Below are 23252 nucleotides of genomic sequence, written 5' to 3'. Positions count from 1 at the left end.
TTATCCTTAATACCCAAGGTTCATACTGCTGTACTACATGTCTTTTTCCACACCAATAAATTTTCAGTTTTAGTGAAAATTCCAGTGAACAAAAAGCTTGCAGAAGTGATTTACTATTTAGGTATTTTGAGACGATATATTTGAGGGTGTTTGCAGAAAACTTTTTTTCACTATATACTACATTGTCAAATACATATTTAGGTAAGATTGAATTATAACATTGACCTGTTGCTTGTTAAAATATAAAATTTGACTGCAAATGTAGAAAAAAGTTCTCCTCAAAATATCTAAAGCCTGATAAATCCCTTTAAATGATACCTTCTATGGGGAGAACAAGGGAGTATTTGTGGATGTAATTAAATTAAGAATTTCAAGACGGGGAGATTATTCTGGATTACTTGGATAGAACTTGGATGCAAACAAATGTATCTTTCCAAGAGGAGACAGAGGAGAAGACCGTGTGAAGATGGAACAGAGAGAGAATTGACGATACTGGCCTTTGAACTTAAGGTGATCCAGCTACAGCAAGGAATACCGGCAGTCACCAGCTAAAAGGTGCTAGGGGCTCAGCCATGTAGAACCTTCAGAGCGATCACGTCTCTTGCCGGTACCTTAATTTTGGCCCGGTGATACTAATATTGGACTTCAGACCCAGTAAACCTAAGAGAATACTTTTCTGTTGTTTTAAGCCACAAAGTTTGTAGTAACAGCCACAGGAAACTAATACAACTACTTTGCATTTTTTTTCCTTATTTTTTTCCCACTTATTACTACAATTTCTGTGCTTGCTTAGAAATTGTTGTCTGTAACTTGCAAGTATTATTCTTATGTTTAAATTTTAATAAGCATTGGTCTCTATTAGGACCAACATAATTATAATAACTAAGTAATGGGAAAATAGGCAGGATTATGAACATTTGACATATGCAGGTTTTGAGTCAAAATATTTACTAGTTCTAGAGTGAGCAGTATTATTATAACTGATTCAAATCTAGATTTAGACAACACAAATGACATTATTCTTTGTACTAAAACTATAAAATATCACTAATTACAACCAATTAAATGATGTTTTTATATATATATCATATATATTTATAAATTATTATCCAGCCAACTAATATACATATCTCTTATCCTGAGACCTAAATGTAAATACAGGGGTGATGTCATATATGATAAAGCTCCATGGAATCCATCCTCAATATGTTCATGAACAACTTGAACTCCAACATTCTGAAGTCTTGACACATACATAAGTCCATCATCTCTCAAAATATCATACTGACAGGTAATAATATAGGTTAATGGCAAATTCCGTAGCTGGGAATCACTGGCCAGCAAGGGTGATGCTCTGACATCCATAAATATTGGCAATGAAAAATTAGTTGTTCCAAGACTTGGTTCAGTATAAACATGGTCCTTTCTGTACTTCTCAGGTAAGAGAATGCTCCAGTTAACAAACTTGAACAAATGCCTTGATTCCAGAGGCATATATTGGTTTCTTCTCATTGCCTGGGGCAATGTTTCATCCTCAGCGATGTATAAACTCAAGAGTTTTATGGCTACCTCCCTTGTTAAAATTATACCATTCTCACTTTCTCTGAGAGATGGCACATAAGAATCAATTATCTGTAAGGAAGGGTAAAATAGAGCTTGTGCCTTGATTTTATGTTTTATTTCAAGACCATTCTGCACCTGGAAAACACACAATAAAATTTTATAAAGCAAAGACTTTCAAAACACCAGGAAGAGGAAATTTAATTTTATTAGTTTAAGCAACTTTGAGATAAAAAAAATCGTCATAAATTGATGTTATGCTATAATTATTTTCACAATATTTATAATGTCTTTCAGTGGCATGAAAAAATATCAAGTTAATTTTAATGGTGCAGTTTTTAAAACTTTGTGTGAGAAAGAGAAAGAGATACATACTCCCAGTTATAAGATACATACATTCTGAGGGTATAATGTACAGCACGATAGTGATAATTAATAATACTGTATTGTATATTTGAAGTTCCTGAGAGAGTAAATCTTAAAAGTTCTCATCACGTGAAAAAAAGTGTAACGATGTGTGGCAATGGGAGTTAACTAGACATTCTAGGTGATCATCCTACAATATATACTTACAATATGAATATGTTACTATATATATATATATACAGAATATGTTACAATAACTAGTAACAAAATAGAATCAGCAAACAAGCAAAAGCCCTGGACCTGATGGCTTCACAGGTGAATTTCACCAAACATTCAAGGAAGAATTGATGTCTGTCCTTCTCATACTATCCCAAAAAATTGAAGAGGAGGGAAGTCTCCAAAACTCATTTTATGAGGCCAGCATTACCCTGATACCAAAACCAGACAAAAAGAGTACCCCCCTAAATACAGGCCAATTCAATTTTGCAAACTGGATCCAGAAATGAGGTTCAAGGTTGGTTTGATAATATTGCATTATCTACACATGGTGTCAGTTAAGTACTAGACTTATCAGGTTGATTGCTTCATAAATTACTCGTATATGAATGTCTAATCACTGTGTTGTACACCTGGAACAAATATAATATTATATGTCAACTGTAATTGGAAAATAAATTAATTAAATATAGTTTAGAAAACTGTAAAAGGAGCCCAACAGCCTATCCTTAGAATGCTTCAAAAAATGTGTGTTGATCTTTAGCAGGCACATGATGGAGAATACAGGCTCAACCTCATTTTTGTTTGAAATGCAGAGTGGGTGCCTGAACCGATCAAACATCTCGGTAACTCCTGCATAAACCATGGCTCACACTGTAGAGTCTTCTAAAAAACACACCTTCCCCCTCAACTCTATTTAAATTTTACTGTACAAAGAGGAGCATGGTCATACACTGTTTCTCCTTACCATTTCTATCATTTGTTTAATCTGATCTGTTACCTAATTCTCTCTTATTTTCATTTATTTTATTTCTCTTAAATAGCCTTTTTTTTAGCAGCCCCACCTCTACTTTCAAACACAAGCCTAGCTCCCAGAAGTTCACTTTGTATCAGAATCCATATACTTTTTGAGAAATCATAATTGCTAATATTCAGTGAACAGTTGCTACAAGTGAGGCACTCTGGCTAGTGAATTATACTGAACATCTTCTTGCATATATTACAAAACACTCATACCCACTTCTTGTCACCCCTAGTTGACTCTTTTTTCTTCATTATCCCCAAAATCAAATAGGCCTGTTGACCCTACCTCTTTTTATTTCACTAATTCAGCCACTTTTTTCCCCACAGCTGTTATCCTAATCTACAACATTCTCTTCTTCGCTCAAGTACTGTGATTCTACCCTCATGTTCTCTTTTCCACTCTCTCCCAATTTCTAATCTACTCTTCATTTTGCAACAATAGTTTTAAAAAATACAAATATGGTGAAAGCTTTTCAATGACTTTGCAGTGTTCCTGATGTGAAGTAAAAAGAAATCAACAGAGACAAGAGGGAAGGAAGCGGGGGGATGGGGAAAAGGAAGGGAAGGGGAAAATCAAGGAACATACAGCAAGGACTCATGGACAAAACCAAAGGGGAAGAGCTGAGGGAGGGAAGGAGGGAGGGGGCAAGGGAAAGTGGTGGTGGGTAGGCAGAGACAAATGTATTTGAAAAAATAAATTAAAATAAAATTTAAAAAATAAATAAAATTTTTCTTATCTATTGAAACCAAAAAAAAAAAAAAAAAAAATCAATCAATCAATAGCAAGACCTCTTAATGATTTGTCCTTGTCAAACTTTCACAATTCATTGTTTGCCAGACTTGCCTTCTTTCTTCTGATGTAACATCTATGGGTCCGTTTCATTTTTTTACCAGGTTCCAAAGAAAGAAACAGTGACAACATTAACAGGTAGGGGACAAAATGAATCTCCCCACACTTTTCTCAGGCAAATAATGAAACCAACCCCATTTCAAAGATGAATAATCAGTTGCTGCTCATTCCAGTGTGCAGGGTTAGTGTCTTTATTTAATTTGTACACTTTTTTTTCCCCCACAAATAATTATGGAGGATAAGTTGCGAAATGGTGTTATGCTGTGGCAAATGGGACAGATTAAGAAAGTAGCTAATCAGGCAAAACAGGTTGAAGAGAGGTGGAGGCCAAACCCTGGGATGTTTTGAAACGTGAAGAAAGAAGAGAAAAGGTATGTATGTATGAGGTCAGGGTTTGGAAATAAAAAGACTAAGAAATATCGTCCTAGATTTCAAAACACTTAGTTCAGCTGGGAATATTCTTATACTGTGGCTATGTATGAACTGCTGCAGGTAATGTAGAGGTATATAGAAGAAGTTTGCCTGGAGGAGTTCTGGAACTTATGGAACAGCCAGGTGGAGAAATCTGTTCAGGTATATGGGTTTTGAGCTCAGTCCAGTACCGGCAGTGGAAGACGTAGATTTGAGAGCCTTCAGCAGATAAATCAGAGCTGAGCCACAAGACCGTGGAGAGAGTGGGATAAAAGACAGAACCATCAAAGGGCTGAGCCCTGGAAATACCAGGGAGAATAAAAAGGAGTTTGTCTTATGTAAAACTGAATGGAAGAGAAGTAGGAGAACAAAGAGAGTGCCATTATCAACCTCATGGGAAGAAAAGGTTTTCTCAAATAAAAGTTGTCAACTGTTTTAAATGATGAAAAGATGTTATATACAAAGAACAACAACCATTTCCCGTAGATTTAGGGGAAAAAATTATTGATTGGCGTACTTAGTCACATTAAGTTAAATGGAATATGTAGGGCAGAACACAAAATGATTTACTGAGGTGGGTAGATAATACAAGTATGTAGAAAAAGAGAGTATAAATTGTTTTCAAATGAAGTTGGGTACAGAAAAAGATTAGTGAAAAGACAGAAGATTAGAGGGGTTAAAAAAAAGCTTATTTATCTTTTTTGTTTTGATTTTAAGATAAAAAAGCTTAGATATAATTATATGTTGAAGTGAAAGAACAAATAGAGTTAGAGATTTTGAAGATTCTCAAAAAAAGAAAATAATTTTAGAGAAAGGTCCCTAGGGAGGTGGGAGATGGGAAGCAAGTAATGGAGCAGAAGTGGTAGGATAATTTTAGATGGTAAAAGAAATGGAGGAGAAGACAATAAACATGCAGAGGAATTTTGTTTTATTGTTAATTATGGAGGAGTGTATAACTAGAGGCCATTTGCTTGTTATCTCGTTAACAAAGTATATTTCAATACATAGACAATAGACTCACGAATAAATGTGTGAATCAAACTACTTTCAAGTTGGAGGAGAGAAGACCAGGGAAAGAGAGACAGATGCAGAGAAATAGGGAGAAATTCTTTACATAATTTTTCTTTATCAGGATAATCTAAATGTCTCTTACCCTTAAACTTTAATGTAAAGTAAACTGGCTACTTAAGGAAAACAATGCTTCATTGAAAGCATCTTCGACATAATCATGAAACAACTGAAATCTAAAATTCTGTAGCATTAAAACATAGCTCTTTCATGTTTTATGAGTTCATGACAAAAAGTAAGCATGTAAATTAGTGGCAAATTAATTACATAATTGTGAACTATTGTCCCATTTACAAGGAGGAAAACAACCCAAATTTGAAAAGAAAAACAAAATTATGATGGTTGAATTTCTGATGTCAGGCTGGGGCAAAACAACTTTTTTTTCCCCCTTGCCTAATTGACCTCCATTTCAGGTAAAGAGTTTCTAATGTTAAAAGATAAGAATTTCAAAGCCCTATTTATTTCAGCCTTAACTAGCACCATTGATAGACTGAGGAAGTTAGCCAATTTTTTTTAATGTAGCAATTTTACTGAGACATTTCTTTCCCTGAGATGAGGCTGTATATCCCAAGACAAGTTGCTTTCCTGAGGCATGTAATCTACTAGGCAGACAGAAAGAGAGAACTAACTGACCCATGATATAAATTCACATTATTTTCTAAAGCTACAAAGATATTTAGAATCCTAGAATAATAAAAAGCAATGCATGGGTTATTTTAAAATAAAATTGGGTGAGATGGTTATGAAATTGGATTTAAATGGTGTGATTAGATTTAAAAATCTAATCCTCTTAATTAAAGATGGAGGAATTATGTCCAGAAAAGTTTCCTTAACTATGGTGAACATCCAGATCCTTGTGATTGGAAAGAAACATTAATGATTTAGGATACACAATGTGACATTGTCAGAAAATTTCAGAATTATAAATGAAAAAATTTCATTCCTTTTCAATAATGGAAATACAGTTGGAAAACAGACTAAGTCCACAAAAGAATATTACAGAAGAAACTACTTAATCCATAAGAACATCTTTTTATATTGTGAATTCTATATAAAATATTGAGTTATCTTTTGTATACATATAAGAAAAATAAGTCTAACATATTTTGTTATAGTCTTTTCAAAGTATACAACAATAATGATGTCTTTGTGGTGCATTCGTATCGAAACAGATTTTCAATCTATAATTCCATAACATAATATTAGCCACAAGCTCATGAGCTGTTAGAAAAAAAATTTATAATAATTACAAAATAAAAGTTGATTCTGTTGACCTATATCAAAGTCAACCTAGTTCAGAAAATAAAACTTTTTAATGAAAATATAAGTGATGAAGAAAGTTGAACATACCATGAAGGGCAAGTAACTTGAAGTGTGATAATAAAAAATATCAGAATGGGTAAAGAAAATCATTTTTTTATGTTATTAAAGTGCACTGAGTTTTTAATGCAGTATTGTCAGCTGTAACAATCTTTTTGAACAGATAGATCAGAAATGTAACTGTATACTCTGTTCTGGTTTAATTAATTCAAAGAATAAATTAACGTCAAATTTTAATTTACTTCAAGAGAATAATTTGTACTGTTCTAAAAATTTTACTTAGAATTGCATTTATTTTTGGTGGCTGTGTTAATATTTAAGATTACCCTGCTGGAAAGCTATGAGGTGGACCTTTATATCTTCATAAATCTCTATGGATACCTCTAATCATTTCAAAAGCCTTCTTCACTTACAAAGCCAAGTGAACATTACATTTTATATGTAAAAACTGTAGGTGTGGCAAGGTTTTGTTTAATTATTATTATTACTGGGTGATTGTTGGACAGTTTTCAGAATCTCTACATTCACAAAAGCTTTCAATAAAAATCAAGATCAGAATGTTACATGACTTGGCATAACAACTAGTATAATAACCTGAAAGTGGGGACAGTCCCCAGTTTTCTTTCCCCATCATATGTCTTACCCCATACCAGCAAGATCCTTCAAATAGGTGACATATTATTTCAAATACACAGCAGATCAGTTCAGGTTGAAAGATAACTGAGGAATCAACAAGTCTAAAGGTTTACACACTTTCTTTTCCCCCCTAAGAACATTTATATAGTACTCTAAACATGAAGAGCATTCCAGTGGAGCGTCTTGGGTTAGTTACACTGAGGCCCAGGGGGCAGAGCCAAAGGTAAAGCTTTGCTGCCACTGCCATGCTGGCTCCACAGGAGGGTTTTATGTATGTGTGTGTTTGTGGTTTTACAGATTAGTATATACATATAGGGATAAGTACTTATGCACGTGTGTACAGTATATATAAAAGTAGACATATGCATGTATATGTCTCTGTGTGTATGTATAATCTTTTTTTAAGTTTCCAAGCATGAGTAATTTAGTTTCATATTTGAGAGAAAATAAATTAAAAAAAAGAATCAGAATGCTTTCAAAATGATTTAATGAAGCCAGAATAACCCTTATATCAATATCTGAAGAAGGCATTTTTAAAAAAATAGAAATCAGTCCCTCAAAAAATATTGCATCTTTAATTTTAGCAAAGGAAAACAAGCAATATGTAAATTTTTTATTCATCATGAGGTTCATGTCTGGAATGCAAACGTAATTTAATATCTGAAAGTCAATTGACATAATTTACCACATTAAAAGATCAAGGTGAGAAATCACAAGGTCATCTGAATAGATGCATTAAAAACATTTAGTAAATTCACTATTTATGCAAAAACTATTAGTATACTAGAAATAGAAGGGATTCCTCAATCTGACAAAACCTAGCTACAGAAAACCTTCAGTTAACATGGTATTTATTGGTGAAATATTAAACAATTTCTTCCTAAGATCCAGAGCAAGGCAGTTATATATAATATTTTATTGGAAACCCTAGTAGTGTCCTTATTAAGAAAATAAAATAAAAACATTAAAATTGGAAAGGAAGAATTAAAACTACCTCTGGTTGCAGAAGTATGACTGTATAGAAAATCATAGGAAATCGAAACATCTACTAGAATTTGTCAATTTTACTAGACTATGATTTTAAAGGTTAATTTAAAAATCAAATACATTTCTATATACTATCAAGAAACAAAGTAACACAGGTATGAATAGAAAATATTTGCAAGACTGAAAAGAAAACATTGCTAAAGAAATTGAAGAAACCTAAATAAAATATGATATACCATGTGTATTAATTGGAAGTCTATTATCACAATGTCAGCTCTCTCCAATTCTATAGATTCAATGTGCTACCAATCAAACCCCTACCATCTTTCTTTTTAAAGAAATTGACAAGTTATTCTAGTATTTTGATGGAAAAGATATGGAGTATTAGAAACAATGTAGAAAAAAGAACAAAGCAAGTCAGCATAGCATTGGCATAAGGATAGACATATAAATCATTGGAACAGAAGAGAGCACTCAGAAATAGTTATATTATTATGGTTAATTGATTTCAGATTCAAGCATCACTGTAATCCAATGGGAAAGGATGGTCTTTTGAAGAAATGATGCTGGAAGAACTACATATCTTTGACCTCTATTTCCCAGCGTAAAGAATAATATGTACCTGTTGCGTCACCGCTGTTGCTAGCATGCCGCCAGCGCTGTCTCCTGAAATGCATACTCGGGTGGGATCCACTCCGTATTTTGTAAGAATTTTATCCTGAAAAAAGAACTTGACTGCAGCGATGGTATCTTCAAACTGAGCCGGAAAGCGGTGTTGGGGACCTAGTCTATAGCTTTAAAATAGAAAAATTTAAACAGTTAAAAAAAGTAGCATTATGGTTCTGTTTATGTAGCTTTCAAGTACTAATAGATGTAACGTAATAACAGGTTTTACTGTTCAACTTTCCAAAAATCAAACGCGAGATTTTTATTAAATAAAAAAATAAAAACTTATATATAGGTTTTCAACATCCATAGCTCAGGTACATGGATGGCACTTGCATGTGTGGAGTAAGGAGAGTGTTATGAAATGCCTGATATTGTAACCATGACTTTTAGCCCATTATGGATTAATGACACTCTATAGCTTACATTGTATTCTCAGTGTAACTGGAGAGCCAAACATTAAAAAAAAAATTATTGGGCCCTGGCTGGTGTGGCTCAGTGGATTGAGTGTCTGCCTGCAAACCAAAAGGTCGTAGGTCCAATTCCCAGTCAGGGCACATGCCTGGGTTGTGGGCCAGGTCCCCAGCACGGGGCACGTGAGGAGCAACCACACATTGATGTTTTTCTCCTTCCCTTTCCCTCTCTTTAAAAATAAATAAATAATATCTTTAAAAAATTACTGGAAAATGCTATCAATGTTCAAAGGCAAAGGATCTGAAAACATTCTAGGCAAGTGTCCTATTTTTTCAAGTTCAGTTATTCAACAGATAAAAACTCTACAAACTGGTAATGCATTTAACTCATTGTGGATAATGCTCAGGAGTTGATTCCAGATAAGAACTATGAAATAAAAATATCATTTAAATATGCTAGAAATCTTGATATTTTCTGGTTAACACATTTAGAATGCACACTGTCACAAAATTCTTTTAATAGATACAAATAGATATTTCCTCATCTGTGTAGACCAATAAAAGCAAGAGAACACCTCTATTAGCCTGTTCTCAGAGCTTTTTCTTTTTGTTCTTCAGATTGTTAAAATTTGTAAATATCTGCACTTAATATTAAATGTTGGTGAGATGATCCTTTGAGGATTGCTTAATGTTATAATGGTATATCTTAGGCATAGTTGACTTGATGTGATAATCAAACCTCTTCTTCATAAAAACAAAAGTCATAGTAGCCGAAGAAAATCATTCTCTTACTCCACTCCCACAACAACAGCATCAAGTTTGTTTGCTGTCCATCTGTTGAGAAAGTCATAACCCGACTGCTCTGAAATGAAGAAATAAATGTTAAAGTACTCCCTGTAATTAAAAAACAACTAAGTTATAGCCATAAACTTGGACACATGTGGTTTGAATATTACAAGAACCCTCTTCCCCCATCCGGTTTTTATGCAGAGGGAGGGCTCTGAATCAACGTGGCACAGTCTATAGGAGTGTGTCTGCAGTCACTCTCTCCAATTATCCACCGGTGCTTTGGGAAGTTAAAATAGGCTCGGCCCATCCAAATTTTCCCTTGTCATTTGCTGTCTACACACTGTGATCCTGTCATTGCGGCCTGTGGCCTGGTGCCAGCTCCTCCAGGCGGCAAGTTTCAGAGGAAGGGGGAATGCAATTGCGCAGCAGAGCCATCCACTACAGATTGGTTAATTTCTAGACTTAGCAGCACCTAAACACACATTCTCCAAGTTTCGCTAGAAATAGTGGTTATGTTTTGACTTTTATATTCTTGTATTCTGTGTATAGCTTAAACTCAGATAAACAACAAAGTAATTGATGTATTACCTAAAACTGCAACACTCAATAATGTGTTTCCTTAAAACTTTCATTTTCTTCAAATACACCACATTATGAAATGGCCCAATAACCTTGGCATTTAAGACAGCCTTAAGGAAAAGCAAACAGATTTTGAGAGAGTCTCCGGCAAGACAGTGTATGGACTTAGAGGTGCATATCACACAAGCCATCTCTTCTCCCCCAAACACACACATGCACATGTACACCCCACATCTATCTCTGTGTACCCACAAATCCAATCTACCAGTGCCCCAGCCATAGCACTTTGGCAAATCTGTGATATTGGCTATTATTTTATTCACCACAAGGTTCTAGAAATTCAGAGAATTCTAGATTTAGAATCAAATTCCAAAGTTTTTGAAGTTGCCTTCTGCATATTATCAAAACTTCAAATTAGATACTAGATATATAACAACCTTGAAATCAGAAAAGTGAATCACCTTGCCCTTTACATATAAAAATAATGTTTTTAAAGATGAAATTGATAATTTTTTGAGAAAAAGCAATGAGTAGATGACTAAAATGTACAAGATATAAGAACCCTCAGACACTCACACTTAAAGTCCCTCAATGATGTATTTCAAATGTGTTTTTATTTTTATCTCCCAATGCTTTCTTTTTTTGGTTATCTTACAATAAGTCAATTTAAGTTTTTATTTCCCACTTTGTATCTCAAACTGTCCCAGTGCACACAATATTTGCTGATATAAATTATCAGCTCATATTTTTCCTTTTTTTCTTTTCTATGTTCATTTTGAATTTATAGCACTTTTAGGACCCAGATAGAAACAAGAAAATATTAAGATAAATGTTTACAAACAACAAGCACAGATCTATGTAAGAAGTCTACTGGAGTATTTAAAAAATTTCTTAGTTCTTAAAGCAACTTTGCCACATTTTAATAAAAATATAGAAAGATTAAGGGAAAAAAAAAGGAAATCAACACTTGCAAATACCAGAAAATAATTGTGTGTGTCTTGGTTTTTCAAAATTAAAATATATCTAAGTCATTTGTAGTTTACCTATATGACTTCTAGAAGATCCAAAAACAAATAATATGCATATATAAAACAAAGACATAGAAAAAAATAACTGAACTAGAATTCAGCTGAGAAGAATGTTGGAATGTTATTTCCTGAATAATAATTCTCACATTTTTAGGAATTATTGATCATAATTACTGCCTTTATCAATGAAAGGGAAACTGACCTATTAATGAGGAAAAACTCTAAGCATTTTTCAAATTGTTCTTTTCAAATTTTAAAGTGGTATCTTCCCATCACTTTGGCATTAATTTCTCTTGTGCTTATGCAGTCCCCCCAAAATACTAATATGAACATGTGGATATTTTATAGACCTTATAAAAACTTTAGTAAAATTAATTCTTCTCTTTGGAGTCAAATGAGGTTAACTTGGTATTTAATACATCTTAAAAAGAAGCAGAATATTTTGACTATCTTAATGCTTAATATAAATTGAATTACAGATAAAATTTAATTTACTGAAAACATTAAGGAGATGAAAAAGACATCAGAGAAAAGTACTTGAAAAAAGTTTCAGGTAATAATAGAAGTCTATTCAATCACTCATTTTTTTTGTTTACAAAAGACAATAGTTGACTATTTACTGTATGGAGAGTGCTTTGTTGGATGTTAAGAGATGTCGCCTCTCACAGGGAGATGCTAAAACACACATGTAACACAATTATGAAACAAAAGGAGAATTGTGGTATGAAGTTTATAGAAGCTGCAACGGACACACAGGAACATTGCTAAAATGTCTTAGAACCAGGAAAGACTACATACACACACACACGAATACACACTTCCGCAAACACACATACTCACGCACGCACACACAGGAAATTGCACCTTACCTAAATATGGAAAGATGATAAGAGTTTCCCAGAAGAAAGATATCAAAGACATTCTAGGAAAGCATAGTCATGGAGAGACATGAGAACACATGGAGTGCTTGGGGGTCTATAAGCAGCTCAGTATAGTAGAAATAAAATTATGAAGGGAAGCATTGCATTGGCAGGGACAAGAAAGTTAACGTAAAAACATGGAAATCCGGATGCTATGCTAAGGGATTTAGATTTACTTCATTAAATGATTAAAGGCCTTGACAACTTAGACAAAAAAAAATCGTATAATCAGCTTTGCAAGTTAAGAGAGGTCCAGAGCCCTAAATATATACTGTCAAACAAAGTTGAGTGGGAGAAATGCAGAGGTGTCAGAGAGGAACATCTGTGAATATCAGGAAGTACTAACTTGTGTCAATGAGATCGAAATACTCAAAAAGGGAATTCATGGAATGTTGTAATTTAATGTGAGCACTAGGAACAGTAAAGAATTGACATTAATTGCAGTTTAGCATATTCAGAACTGGTTGTCAGTAGCATGTGGGTATTTGGAGAAAATAAAGAATTAGGAAAGAGAGTGTGTGCAGTTGAAACTGGAACATAGAGATTACATTCTGTGGGGCAAGAATAAACACAAGGAGTAAGTATAGAGAACCTGTTATTTTGTTTGTTTGTTTGTTTTTGAAATAAGAGATGGAAAAGAGAGTGATTGAGAAAACAATGAATGGCAGAGAAAATTTAGGAGATACTTTGTCACAGAAAACAAAAGGAGGATCAGTAAACATCAAAAAGGAGAAAAGAATAGCCTTCGTCAAATGCAGTAAATTATATAGCTTGGGGCTTGGGGAACTGATTAAAATGAGGGAAAACAAGGAAATAAGGAATAACATATAGAAATTATATGGAGATTATGTGGAAATTATATGGAGAAGAGTATATGGAAATTAGTTTGAAAAGGAAAGGAAAATGATAAGGGACTAGAAAGAAGAATTCATGGTCAAGTAGGGACATGTTTTTTAAAGGTAACATTGACCATAAAATGTTTAGGAGGAGTCATATCAAAATTAAAAATAAAAAACCAAAATCCTTAAGACAGAGGATTGATGTAGATATACTGAGGCCAAATAATAGGGTAAGAGCCCTGTAATATAAAGCAATGGAAGAAAGACTAAATTTGTCAAAGATGTTAGGCCTCTTCTGAGAGTATTAGAAAGAACTAAGCTAAAAGACGGGTTTGGTTGATGACAAATTTGTAGAAAATGAGGATTGAGCTAGCAATGAAGGGTTTAAAAGTTTGAGGATATAAAATCCCTCATATCCTTTATTTCCTCTGAAATAGCAGTAAGTTTGGTCTCTAGCTAACTGGACATGCTAACATTACCGGTGGAAATCAGGCTGCTGGCCTTCGTGGCTACTAGACCCACATGGTCACGTGCTCCTGGGAGAGAAGATGCACAACGTACAGGGCAAGTGTGGGTCACCAAGGTAGAGAGAGGGGCAGAAAGAGTGGGGGAGAGAAAAGGGGGAGAGAGAGAGATTGTTTCTTTTTTCCCCTGGGATTATATTAGCTTTGGTTTGGGATGGACCAGGTGCTTTTTAAAAACAGCCAATCAACTTCCTAAGCTTTTGTGAGCTTTTTGCTAGAAGGCCCTCATTATACTGACAGGCCTCTATGATCAGGAAAATAAGACCAGCAACACTGAAAGGAAAAGAAACCAACAGAGACAAGAGGGAAGGAGGGAGGGAGGGCGGGGGAAAAGGAAGGGAAGGGGGAAAGTCAAGGAATGTATAGCAAGGACTCATGGACAAAACCAAAGGGAGGGGTCAAGGGAAAGTGGTGGGGGGAAGGCAGAGACAAATGTAGTTGAAAAAATAATTAATTAAAAAAAAAGAATTCGTATAACTTAAAAAAAAAAAAAGAACCTCGTCCTCTGTCCTCCAACAATCCTGTACTGGAGGGGAGAAAGGAGGAGTGTTAATCCTCTTGGTGGAGCAATGCTACGATCCTCTAGGGTGTGAACCTAAAGCTTCCTCACCAAGCAAACCAGCTCAGGCACCCCAGTTTATTAAACCCAATGTTTAATTCCTTTTGGGCACTTATTGATGACTCGTTAACTACCTATGGTAATGCTAACAGGCCTGGAGTAACACAGACTAAGAACAGTCATTGACAAGAAGAGGCACAGAATTGATTAGGCTCCATGGGACGGGGTTTCTGAGCCACAGCAGGACAACCTGTGGCATTGGTTACCAGTGTAGTGTGGTGCCTAGATCAGTAGCATCAGCATTAACTGGAAATCAATTTGACATGCAAATTCTCAGGCCCCTCATTGACTTCCTTAATCAAAAATTCTGCAGATGGGATCCAACAGTCTTTTAACAAGTCGTTCTAGCTGATTCTGAGGCCTTAAAGTTGGAGTACCACTGTCTTAAGGTTTTATATCTTACTAGCAGTAGAAAGTGACCATTCTTCCCTTCCTTGTCACAGTGCTTTTAGAATTCACTTTTTTGGATGTTTCAAAATCTTTAAGAAAACAATTTTTCTAGTATTTCCCAAAGGTTATATAAAACACCGTCTTTACTGGCTATTATAAAAGTCACCTCAGAATCACATCCCCACAGAAACTTTACCTTTTATTTCATCCTGTTACTTGCTCACAGAATTGCTTTTATTTACATGTCTGTAGTCATGTTTTCAGCATATATTTACAAGGATGATCAATAGATGTTCTTCATATAATGCAAAGTCATTTCCTAAGGTGAAAGAACTGAATTTCTCATCCCATTTTGGAAATTACTTAGTTTTATGTTGTGTTTGATTTCCTCTGTGTAGACTGTAAAAGGCATAAAACAAACACAATAGAGGGTTCCTGTCTCTCCTGGGCTTCTACATTTCCCTCCTTATTTTTACTGTATTGTTAACATCTTTCCTACCCTGTAAATGTTGAGTAGTTGATAAAACCTACAGTTTGCAAAAGCAATATGCTATGATGGTTTTCATAACTCTACCAACCAAAGCAAACATGGGGCATGAGCACATGGCTGGTCCCCCACCACAAGTTTTGGTGAAAGTTGAATGAAGTTACCTGAGCTGACAAGGCAAGGACATACACTCAGCCTTTCCCAGACTATTAAAAAAATCCTTCAACTGAGGAGCCATGTGGTCTTCAACTGCTTCCTGAAGCTCAACTGAATAAATGCTTTAACCTCTGTTTGAGCTGTCTAAATTATTTAATTTTGACAAGTCATTATAGGTTTTGTAGCTGATTATCGTCTCCCGCAACCTCCAATATGTTAGTTATCAAAAAGCTAGAGAAGAGAAACCTAGAAAGCCAAAATTGCAGTTTAACCATTTTAGCATTTTGCATATTAATCAAAGACTTTCTGCCCCATTAATTTTTCACACTTATTTTCTCTTTGACTACTCTTCATTTCTAATAATATTTGGTTAAGTGTTGCTTGGCATATTGCTTACATCTTTATAAGATGCTCAAACTACTTAGAACCAAGTGAGGTTTAGAGAAAGACAAAAGGTGAAAAATTCATTTGTGAGCTATTTATTTGTCCTTAATTATATTCATTTCTTTAATTTTATTATTTTAATTAAATAGAACAAATGCCCCCTAATATACTAACCTCATTCTATGATTTTTCTGAAGTTTTCAAAACAGTAAATTTGTTCACGTATTTGTTTCGGATCTTCAATATTTGCCTCTTAGAATTATCACTAGACAAAGTAGGGACGCTAGACTTCATAAGAAGAGTTTATTATTACATAGTTGTATTTTATGTTTTCCTTTCAGAATCAAGACAAAAAAAAGCCTATTCTAGGCTTTTCTACTGTTAGCACTATTGTTATTAGTAACTACAAACTATTATTATAGCAACCAACAGCATTTGATTTACTGTTTAAAACATCTGCATCACTTCCTTTGACATTTAAAAATAAATAAATAAATAAAATCAGCGTTTAAAAAAAAAAAGAAAGAAGGAACTCCTACATTTTGCAGGTACATGGATGGAACTGGAGAATATTATGCTAAGTGAAATAAATCAATTGGTGAATGACAAATATCATATGATCTCACCTAGAAGTGGAATCTATTCAACTCAATAAACTAATGAACAAAATAAACCACAGGCTTGGAAACATGGAGCAGACTGAAAGTGACCAGAGGGGAAGGGGAAAGAGGACAATGGTGGAAAGAAGGCGAAGGGATTAGACAAAGAACATGTATGAATGACCCATGGACATGGACAACAGAGTGGGAATTGCCTGTGGGAGTGGGGGGTAGAGGTAGGATGGGTGGAGGGGGGCAAAGGGGGAAAAAGTTGAGACAACTGTAATAGAATAAACATGTTTTTTAAAAAAATCTGCACCATTTCAATGTTTCTGTTCGTAAACATATTTTGATCCCAAAGAAAAAAGTTTATTAATTGACTTGTTCATGTCTTACTCATTTGATGTAAATTCTTTCAATAAAAAGAAAAGCTGAGAAGAAAATGCTTACCAAAAAACAAAACAAAACAAAATGGGAATGACAGCCTCCATGATATATGTTATTAGGCATGTCTCTTTCTATGAGATACTTAATATTTATAGCTATACTTATATATAATATATGAATATACATGCAAGTACGTATATATGTGCATATACATAAATATGTATATTTCTATAAAATAGTTCTTATAGAAAAAACATAAAGCCAGTTATGCTTTTTTAGCTATATGATTAACTTACTGAAACTTCCAAAACAGTAAGCACCACCATGAATATAGATTACAGCTCGTCTTGGGGTTTCTGACTTCCTTTTTGGCAAGTACAGACGTACTGGAACGTCAGCAAAAGTTGTATCTGTCACTGTGACATATTCATCTGAAAGCAGCTGGGTATAATCCAGCCTGATTATCATAGAAATAAACTCTTCATATTTCATGATACCTATATTTTCAAAACATGTACCCTATAAAAACAAAATAAAAGTAAACATTCTCACCTTTAAATAATATCAAATGCATATAAAAGGAAAATAAAGAAAACATAAGCAAAATACACAGAAATAGAATGTTTATAAAATTACTTCCAAATAATGCTTCATAGTTCTTACTGCATAACTTTATGCTTTTGAAAATCTCAAGAATTATGGATTTCTTGATAAATAACTATCTCATTCCAAAGTTGCAATTTACTGACAGTTTCTTTTATGCCTGTCAATTATTGCTTAATTGTAAATTCTTACCTGAAAATTGTCCAGGTCGTATAACATCTTTTCTTTCTTTTTTCCCTTTCCCTTCCTCCTTTCCTTCCTTCCTTCCTTCGTTCCTTCCTTTCTTCTTTCCTTCCTTCCATCATCTTTTCTTTTTTGTTATCTTTAATTTTATTTGATCCAAAACTTTAAGTGCCATCTTATGACTACTCTACTAATGATTCAAATGTCCTGATTTTTCAATTATGAATAGATTCCTGTTCATTGCCCTTCCACTCTCCCAATTCCCAAATCCCATATCAGATATCACTGAAAAAAAAATATCTCTTCTTGGTATTTTTTGACCAGCTTCTCTAGGACCCTTGTGACATGTCACTTGACAATTTATTCAAAGGAAAAACCTTAAAAAATACACGGTCAATAGTACACTAAACAGCTTTTATCACTACAGTTATTACAAAGAGTTTAAAGTATTACATGGTCTTAGAGAACATTTAATCCCTATACTTTAATGATAAAGAAGTATACAGAAACTGTAAATTACAACCAGTAAACATAGAAACCAAATTGGCATCCATTTTTCTAGACCAGCCTTTTACACCACCTGTACTGGCTATATAACCTTAAGCAAATTACTCTGTGTACTTTAATATTTTTATCTGTAAAACTTTAATAATAATAACAATAATTAAATTCCACAGTGAATATTAGTAGGTTTTAAATGAATTAGGACTTTCAATTCACTGTAGAAGCATGCCTGGCCCCCAAAATCTTGTCTTATTGTTTTTAAAGTATGCCTCACTAAGATGAATTTTGAATAAATTCACCTAAGTGTCCCTTAAAGCAAGTTTTTGGTAAATGGTTAAATTAGGTTAACTTATATTTGGTGAGTTGGCTTTTAAAAATTAGACTTTTGACAAAATGTCTTGTTTCTATTTTCCAAAATATTTCCTGGTTTTTAATAGATACTTAAGTATTTTAGGAACAATAACAAGAGCTGCCATTTTAGAGATTATTTTGTGTTCTTCTAGCATACAAAATCTCTAGTTATCAGAGTAATGATGCAAAGTATTTATTATTAGTATCTCTTTTTTAACAGTAAACAATTACAGGAAGAGTTAAGGAAGTTTTTTAGAATTGGGCATGTTTTCTTCTCCCAAACTCTGACTTCCAATTTAACATATTAGTGCATAGTAATGTGTTTATTTTTTAAGGTCACTTTACCGAGAACTTTAATTTTTACTTCTACCTTATCAATTAAAAATATTGATTTTTCTTAGTGGTACAACATTTAGTTGCACAATTTAGTAATAACAACAATAAAATTGCCCTACTACAGCTAGATTGTTGATTTTACTAGAGTGGTTTTTAAAGTAATTATATATGTGCTTTTCTTAATTTTTTTAAAAATGAAGGGGAACACATACATGATACCAAAAACATAAAATGCATTATTTTATTATAGATGGGTAAGAATAATTTGTAGCTGAGGAAGTAAAAGTAGAATTTTAGAGTTGACTATGCTGTTAATGTTGTAATTTAGATGGCAATATCAGTATCAGTCACTTTGAGTTTTAAATACATATGAAATAGTCAAGTAAGATGACAGCAGTTCCTCTGTGGAACTGAGACTTGGTAACCCACATACCTTTCACTCTATGTTAAATCAAGTGAGAGTGTTGGAAAAGGACAGCTATGGTGAAAGTGAGCCTCTGGAAGTGATCTGAGAGAAAAATGTCAGGGTTTAGCAGACAAAGACAGAACTGGCTGGCATTTCAGAGAACTGTTGTCCACTCTACAAAGCTCCATGGGAAAGCGTCTACCTCTTATACCATGGAGTGCTCTCTCTTCTCCAATCATCTGCTGCTCTTGTCGCCTTCTCTTGTCAAGCCTCCTATTGTTACTATCATCAAAAAACCTTTTGGGAAACTACTGGTTTTGCAGAGAGAATATGGGTTTTGAAATGAGGCAGATCTGAGTTCAAAGTCTGGAGTTGTCAGTTTCTAGCTGCATGAACTCTTCTGAGCCTCTTTTTCCTCCTCTATAAACTGGTAAAAATAATTGAAGGATGGCAGGGATGAGCAGAAGTATACATTAAAGAAAGCTAATGCATTGTAAAATCTCAAAAATGTTTGTATATAACCATATTTCCCCCTGATCAAGGAACTATTCTTGCTAGAACGCACAACCTACCATGCATCTTTCAAATCAGACAGTCTCTGAAACCCAATAATTTAGAATTCAAGATGGACAACAGAAAGCATTGAAAGAGTAAGAGCTCCATATCAACATCAAACAGATATAAACATCAACAGCATTTATCTCTGTACTGTGAGGTAGGTACAGGACTGGACTGTCCCTGAAAACTCAAAGGTAAGTCAAATTATCAAAAAAAATTCAAAATTTTCCCTTCAACGATGCCATTTATCTTATGTCTATCACAACATATGGAGTCTTTATATTTATACATAAATTCTTTGGAAACAAAAATTTGATATTCTGTTTTCTACAGATGCAGCAACTTTAATGTACTTAATTTCAGGTAGTTGATTTATTCAAACAAACAAGCAATAGTTATTTTAAGAGAGTAATGAATAGAAAATTCATAAAAGTACTGACTTTTAGTTAACAAGGCATCCTATTATCCAGGAGAAAAAATGATAATCTTACCATAAATGTACATATTTTAGCAGTTGCATCCAAGACCATCACTTTCCAGTGCTCTTCTATGTTGCTTGGTATGGGCATGTAAATATGAGCAGCAAGAAGACCACAAAGCAGCCCCAAACAGAGAGCTTTGAACCTCATCATATTCCTTTTTCCAGCCTCTTCACAGTGCTAAGATTAAAATAGTTCCACTAAAACTGAATAATAAGTTGCAGAGCAAAGCTAGACTGAGAACTCTTTCAGGTAATATGAATTTCTAAATAACATGAGGTTATTTTTCAAATCTATTACTACAGCAGTAGAAACTTCTCCTTGTATTGACTTGGACACAGGCAGATTTTTGTCAGTCCATGTTTACCTCATTAGCATGCAATTAAAAACACCCAAAGTTTTTACTCATCCTGTGATACCATCATCAGCTTCAAGCCAGCCTATTGCTGTGATGGAAATCAGAGCTTAAATGAGAGCTCTGAATAAGTCATGAATTAATCATTTGTGATTGGTTTGTCACAATGTAAGAAGTTTAAAAAAGTTTATACTCAGTTAACATTGAGGCTAAAGGAATTATCACGGATTACTAACCATGTTAATAAACCTTCCTTGTTGTGGTGGTCAAGTTTTGGGCCAAGGGATAGGGGGATGCGGGATCTTGTCTAACTTCCATCATCCATGAAGCTGAAATTTTTAATAGATTGAAATAGCACAAGGCTCAGGACATATTCTGTGTCCTGAAAACATTCTGTATTTAAAGATTTACATAGACTTTGTTCATATAGTTATTTGATTAATCTTTAAAGTTAATCTACATCAGGAACTTAGCCAGGTACAGCAAGATTATCAAGTAAAACTATGGGACTTGTATCCCATACAAGTTGAAACCAGAAAGCCTGCCGGGAACCTGTCCATCAAGCTGGTAACCCGGAGGTTTCTTAAACACGCAAGGACTAGATATTTTCTGTGTAATATCTCAGGACCTAGAAAATAAGTGAGCGGTCACAACACAATAAATCCACAATTCTCAAGCTCATTGGTCAGGGGTCAGTACTCAGGGGAAGTCATTTTAGTGACAAACTTCAATCCATTCATGGGTCTAATAAAAGTATATGAGACTACATTAGACCTTTTGATAGCATAAGTATTAATTTCAAAGCTTATTATAAACTTAATTATTAAACTGTTTACCTTTATTCATTTATGTTGCAGTCTTCCCTAAATCCAATAAGCAAAACTTAGTAATATAACTTATCATTCACTATTAAAAGTGAAATAAACAATATTAATAGTGCACATAAACTGGACAAATTGGGAATTATGGTCTGACCCTAATTATAACTCTCTTACCAAATTTAACTTAATTGGTGTGCTTGCCTTTACAAGTCGACTATAAGTGTATTGAAAGAAAATACCATACACATATATTTATATTACATGTATATTTACTGAATCTAAAGGCACTGATGTTAATGCTAATTTGAACCCCGGTCCCTAGGTGGCATAAAGCGCCTGGTTTGCCATCCAACAGACTAGAACAACACTGCATTCCTTGCCTTTCTCCAGAGTATATGTACTGATTTTTCTGCAGACAATTATATGAAATTATGATGAGCACCTAGTTCTTCATGGGTAGAAAATCCTTGCAAACAAAGGATCAGCTGAGGAATAAACAACATCCTTAGGCAATACATAGAATGTCTAGTCAAATAATAGGCTAGAGTAGTGCATTCCTTCTTGATCTATCAGCTGTCATGGCCTGTTTGTTTTGATTTTTTAATTGGCTAATTAGCTGTTGAAAGAAAAAGAAAGTATTTCTTAACTTTATTTATTTATTTATTTATTTATTTATTTATTTATTTATTTTGACATTCTCAGCCAGGTCTTTACCGTACCCAAGGTAAAGTCGAAATTCATAGTGTGCTCTTAAATATAATAATTGGCAACTTGCTCACATGCTTTAGCTACTCAGTAGTTTAGTTCTATTTTTTTTTTAGCTTTCAGAATTAGATATTATTATCAATAACTTATACAGCCAAATTGTTTTACATGTGGACACATTAATCATTGTAATTGTTCAATATTACTTATTTTCCAACTGTCATTGTACAATCAATTTTTTAAAATTAAAGTGCATTTAAAATTCCTTTAGTTAAGGTGATAAACATTTCTAAGTTTGAGTTCTTGTCCTGACAGTTGTTACTCAGTTGTTTGGGTGACCTCCCACAGAGAGAGATCACAGGTAGGATTCTGATCAGGGCACATTCCTAGGGCACCTGTGAGAGGCAACCATCAATTGTCTCTCCTGCACATCAATGCTTCTCCCCCTCTCTTTCTCCCTCCCTTCCCCTCTCTCTAAAAATAAATAAATAAAATATTAAAAAATAAAAAAGAATGATTCCTTTTTTAAATTGTTGACACTATTACAGATGTCCCCAATTTTCCCTTTTGCCTGCTGCTCCGCAGCCCCTGGCCCCCTTCCCCTGGCCTTTTATTATCTATGTCCAAGGGCTATGCACATATGTTTTTGGGTTAATTTCTTTATCTTCTTTCGTTCAGTTACCCACCCCTCACCAACATGGCCAGCCAAAATTGCCAGGAAGTCACCTCTGAATGCTTGGAAAACTGTCCATAGGCAAATGTCACTCCATGGAATGCGCTGGGAAGCTGGCCTCGGAAGTGCCAGAGAAGGTTGCCCAGAGCGGGAGGTGCTGCGCAGCAGAGCTCACTGCTGGGACAGGGCGCATCTGGGTGTGCTCTATGCTGCTGGCATTTGGGCACTACAGGAACAGGCAGAGTAAAACACCTGAAATGAAGCCTCTTTTTCATGCAGA

At 34.3% G+C, this 23252-nt stretch overlaps 1 protein-coding gene across 1 annotated transcript; it reads right to left on the bottom strand.

The window, feature by feature from the left end:
• Window positions 1-1095: 1095 nt before the first annotated feature.
• AADACL2 (arylacetamide deacetylase like 2) lies at window positions 1096-20571 on the bottom strand. The gene is made up of 5 exons (XM_054576707.1): window positions 20431-20571; window positions 17295-17517; window positions 10090-10159; window positions 8841-9012; window positions 1096-1698 (listed from the first exon to the last, which is right to left on the bottom strand). Exons 1-5 carry the CDS (start codon window positions 20569-20571, stop codon window positions 1096-1098), a joined length of 1209 nt encoding a protein of 402 aa, XP_054432682.1.
• Window positions 20572-23252: the final 2681 nt, after the last annotated feature.

Source organism: Pteronotus mesoamericanus, unplaced genomic scaffold (genome assembly GCF_021234165.1).
Source record: "Pteronotus mesoamericanus isolate MK-2021 breed Mesoamerican mustached bat unplaced genomic scaffold, CSHL_Meso_final contig_116, whole genome shotgun sequence".
NCBI classification, from domain to species: domain Eukaryota; kingdom Metazoa; phylum Chordata; class Mammalia; order Chiroptera; family Mormoopidae; genus Pteronotus; species Pteronotus mesoamericanus.
The sequence above is the reverse complement of the archived record's forward strand: the minus strand, read 5'-3'. Positions and strand labels throughout refer to the sequence as shown.

Excerpts from the sequence above, each read along its gene's own strand:
- AADACL2 (XM_054576707.1), bottom strand. The coding sequence starts at position 20,571 with ATGATGAGGTTCAAAGCTCTCTGTTTGGGGCTGCTTTGTGGTCTTCTT. Across the intron at positions 17,518-20,430 it reads CTAAAATATGTACATTTATG|GGTACATGTTTTGAAAATAT; the intron begins GTAAGATTATCA and ends TTGTTTTTATAG. Across the intron at positions 10,160-17,294 it reads TTACTGTTTTGGAAGTTTCA|AGCAGTCGGGTTATGACTTT; the intron begins GTAAGTTAATCA and ends TCTTCATTTCAG.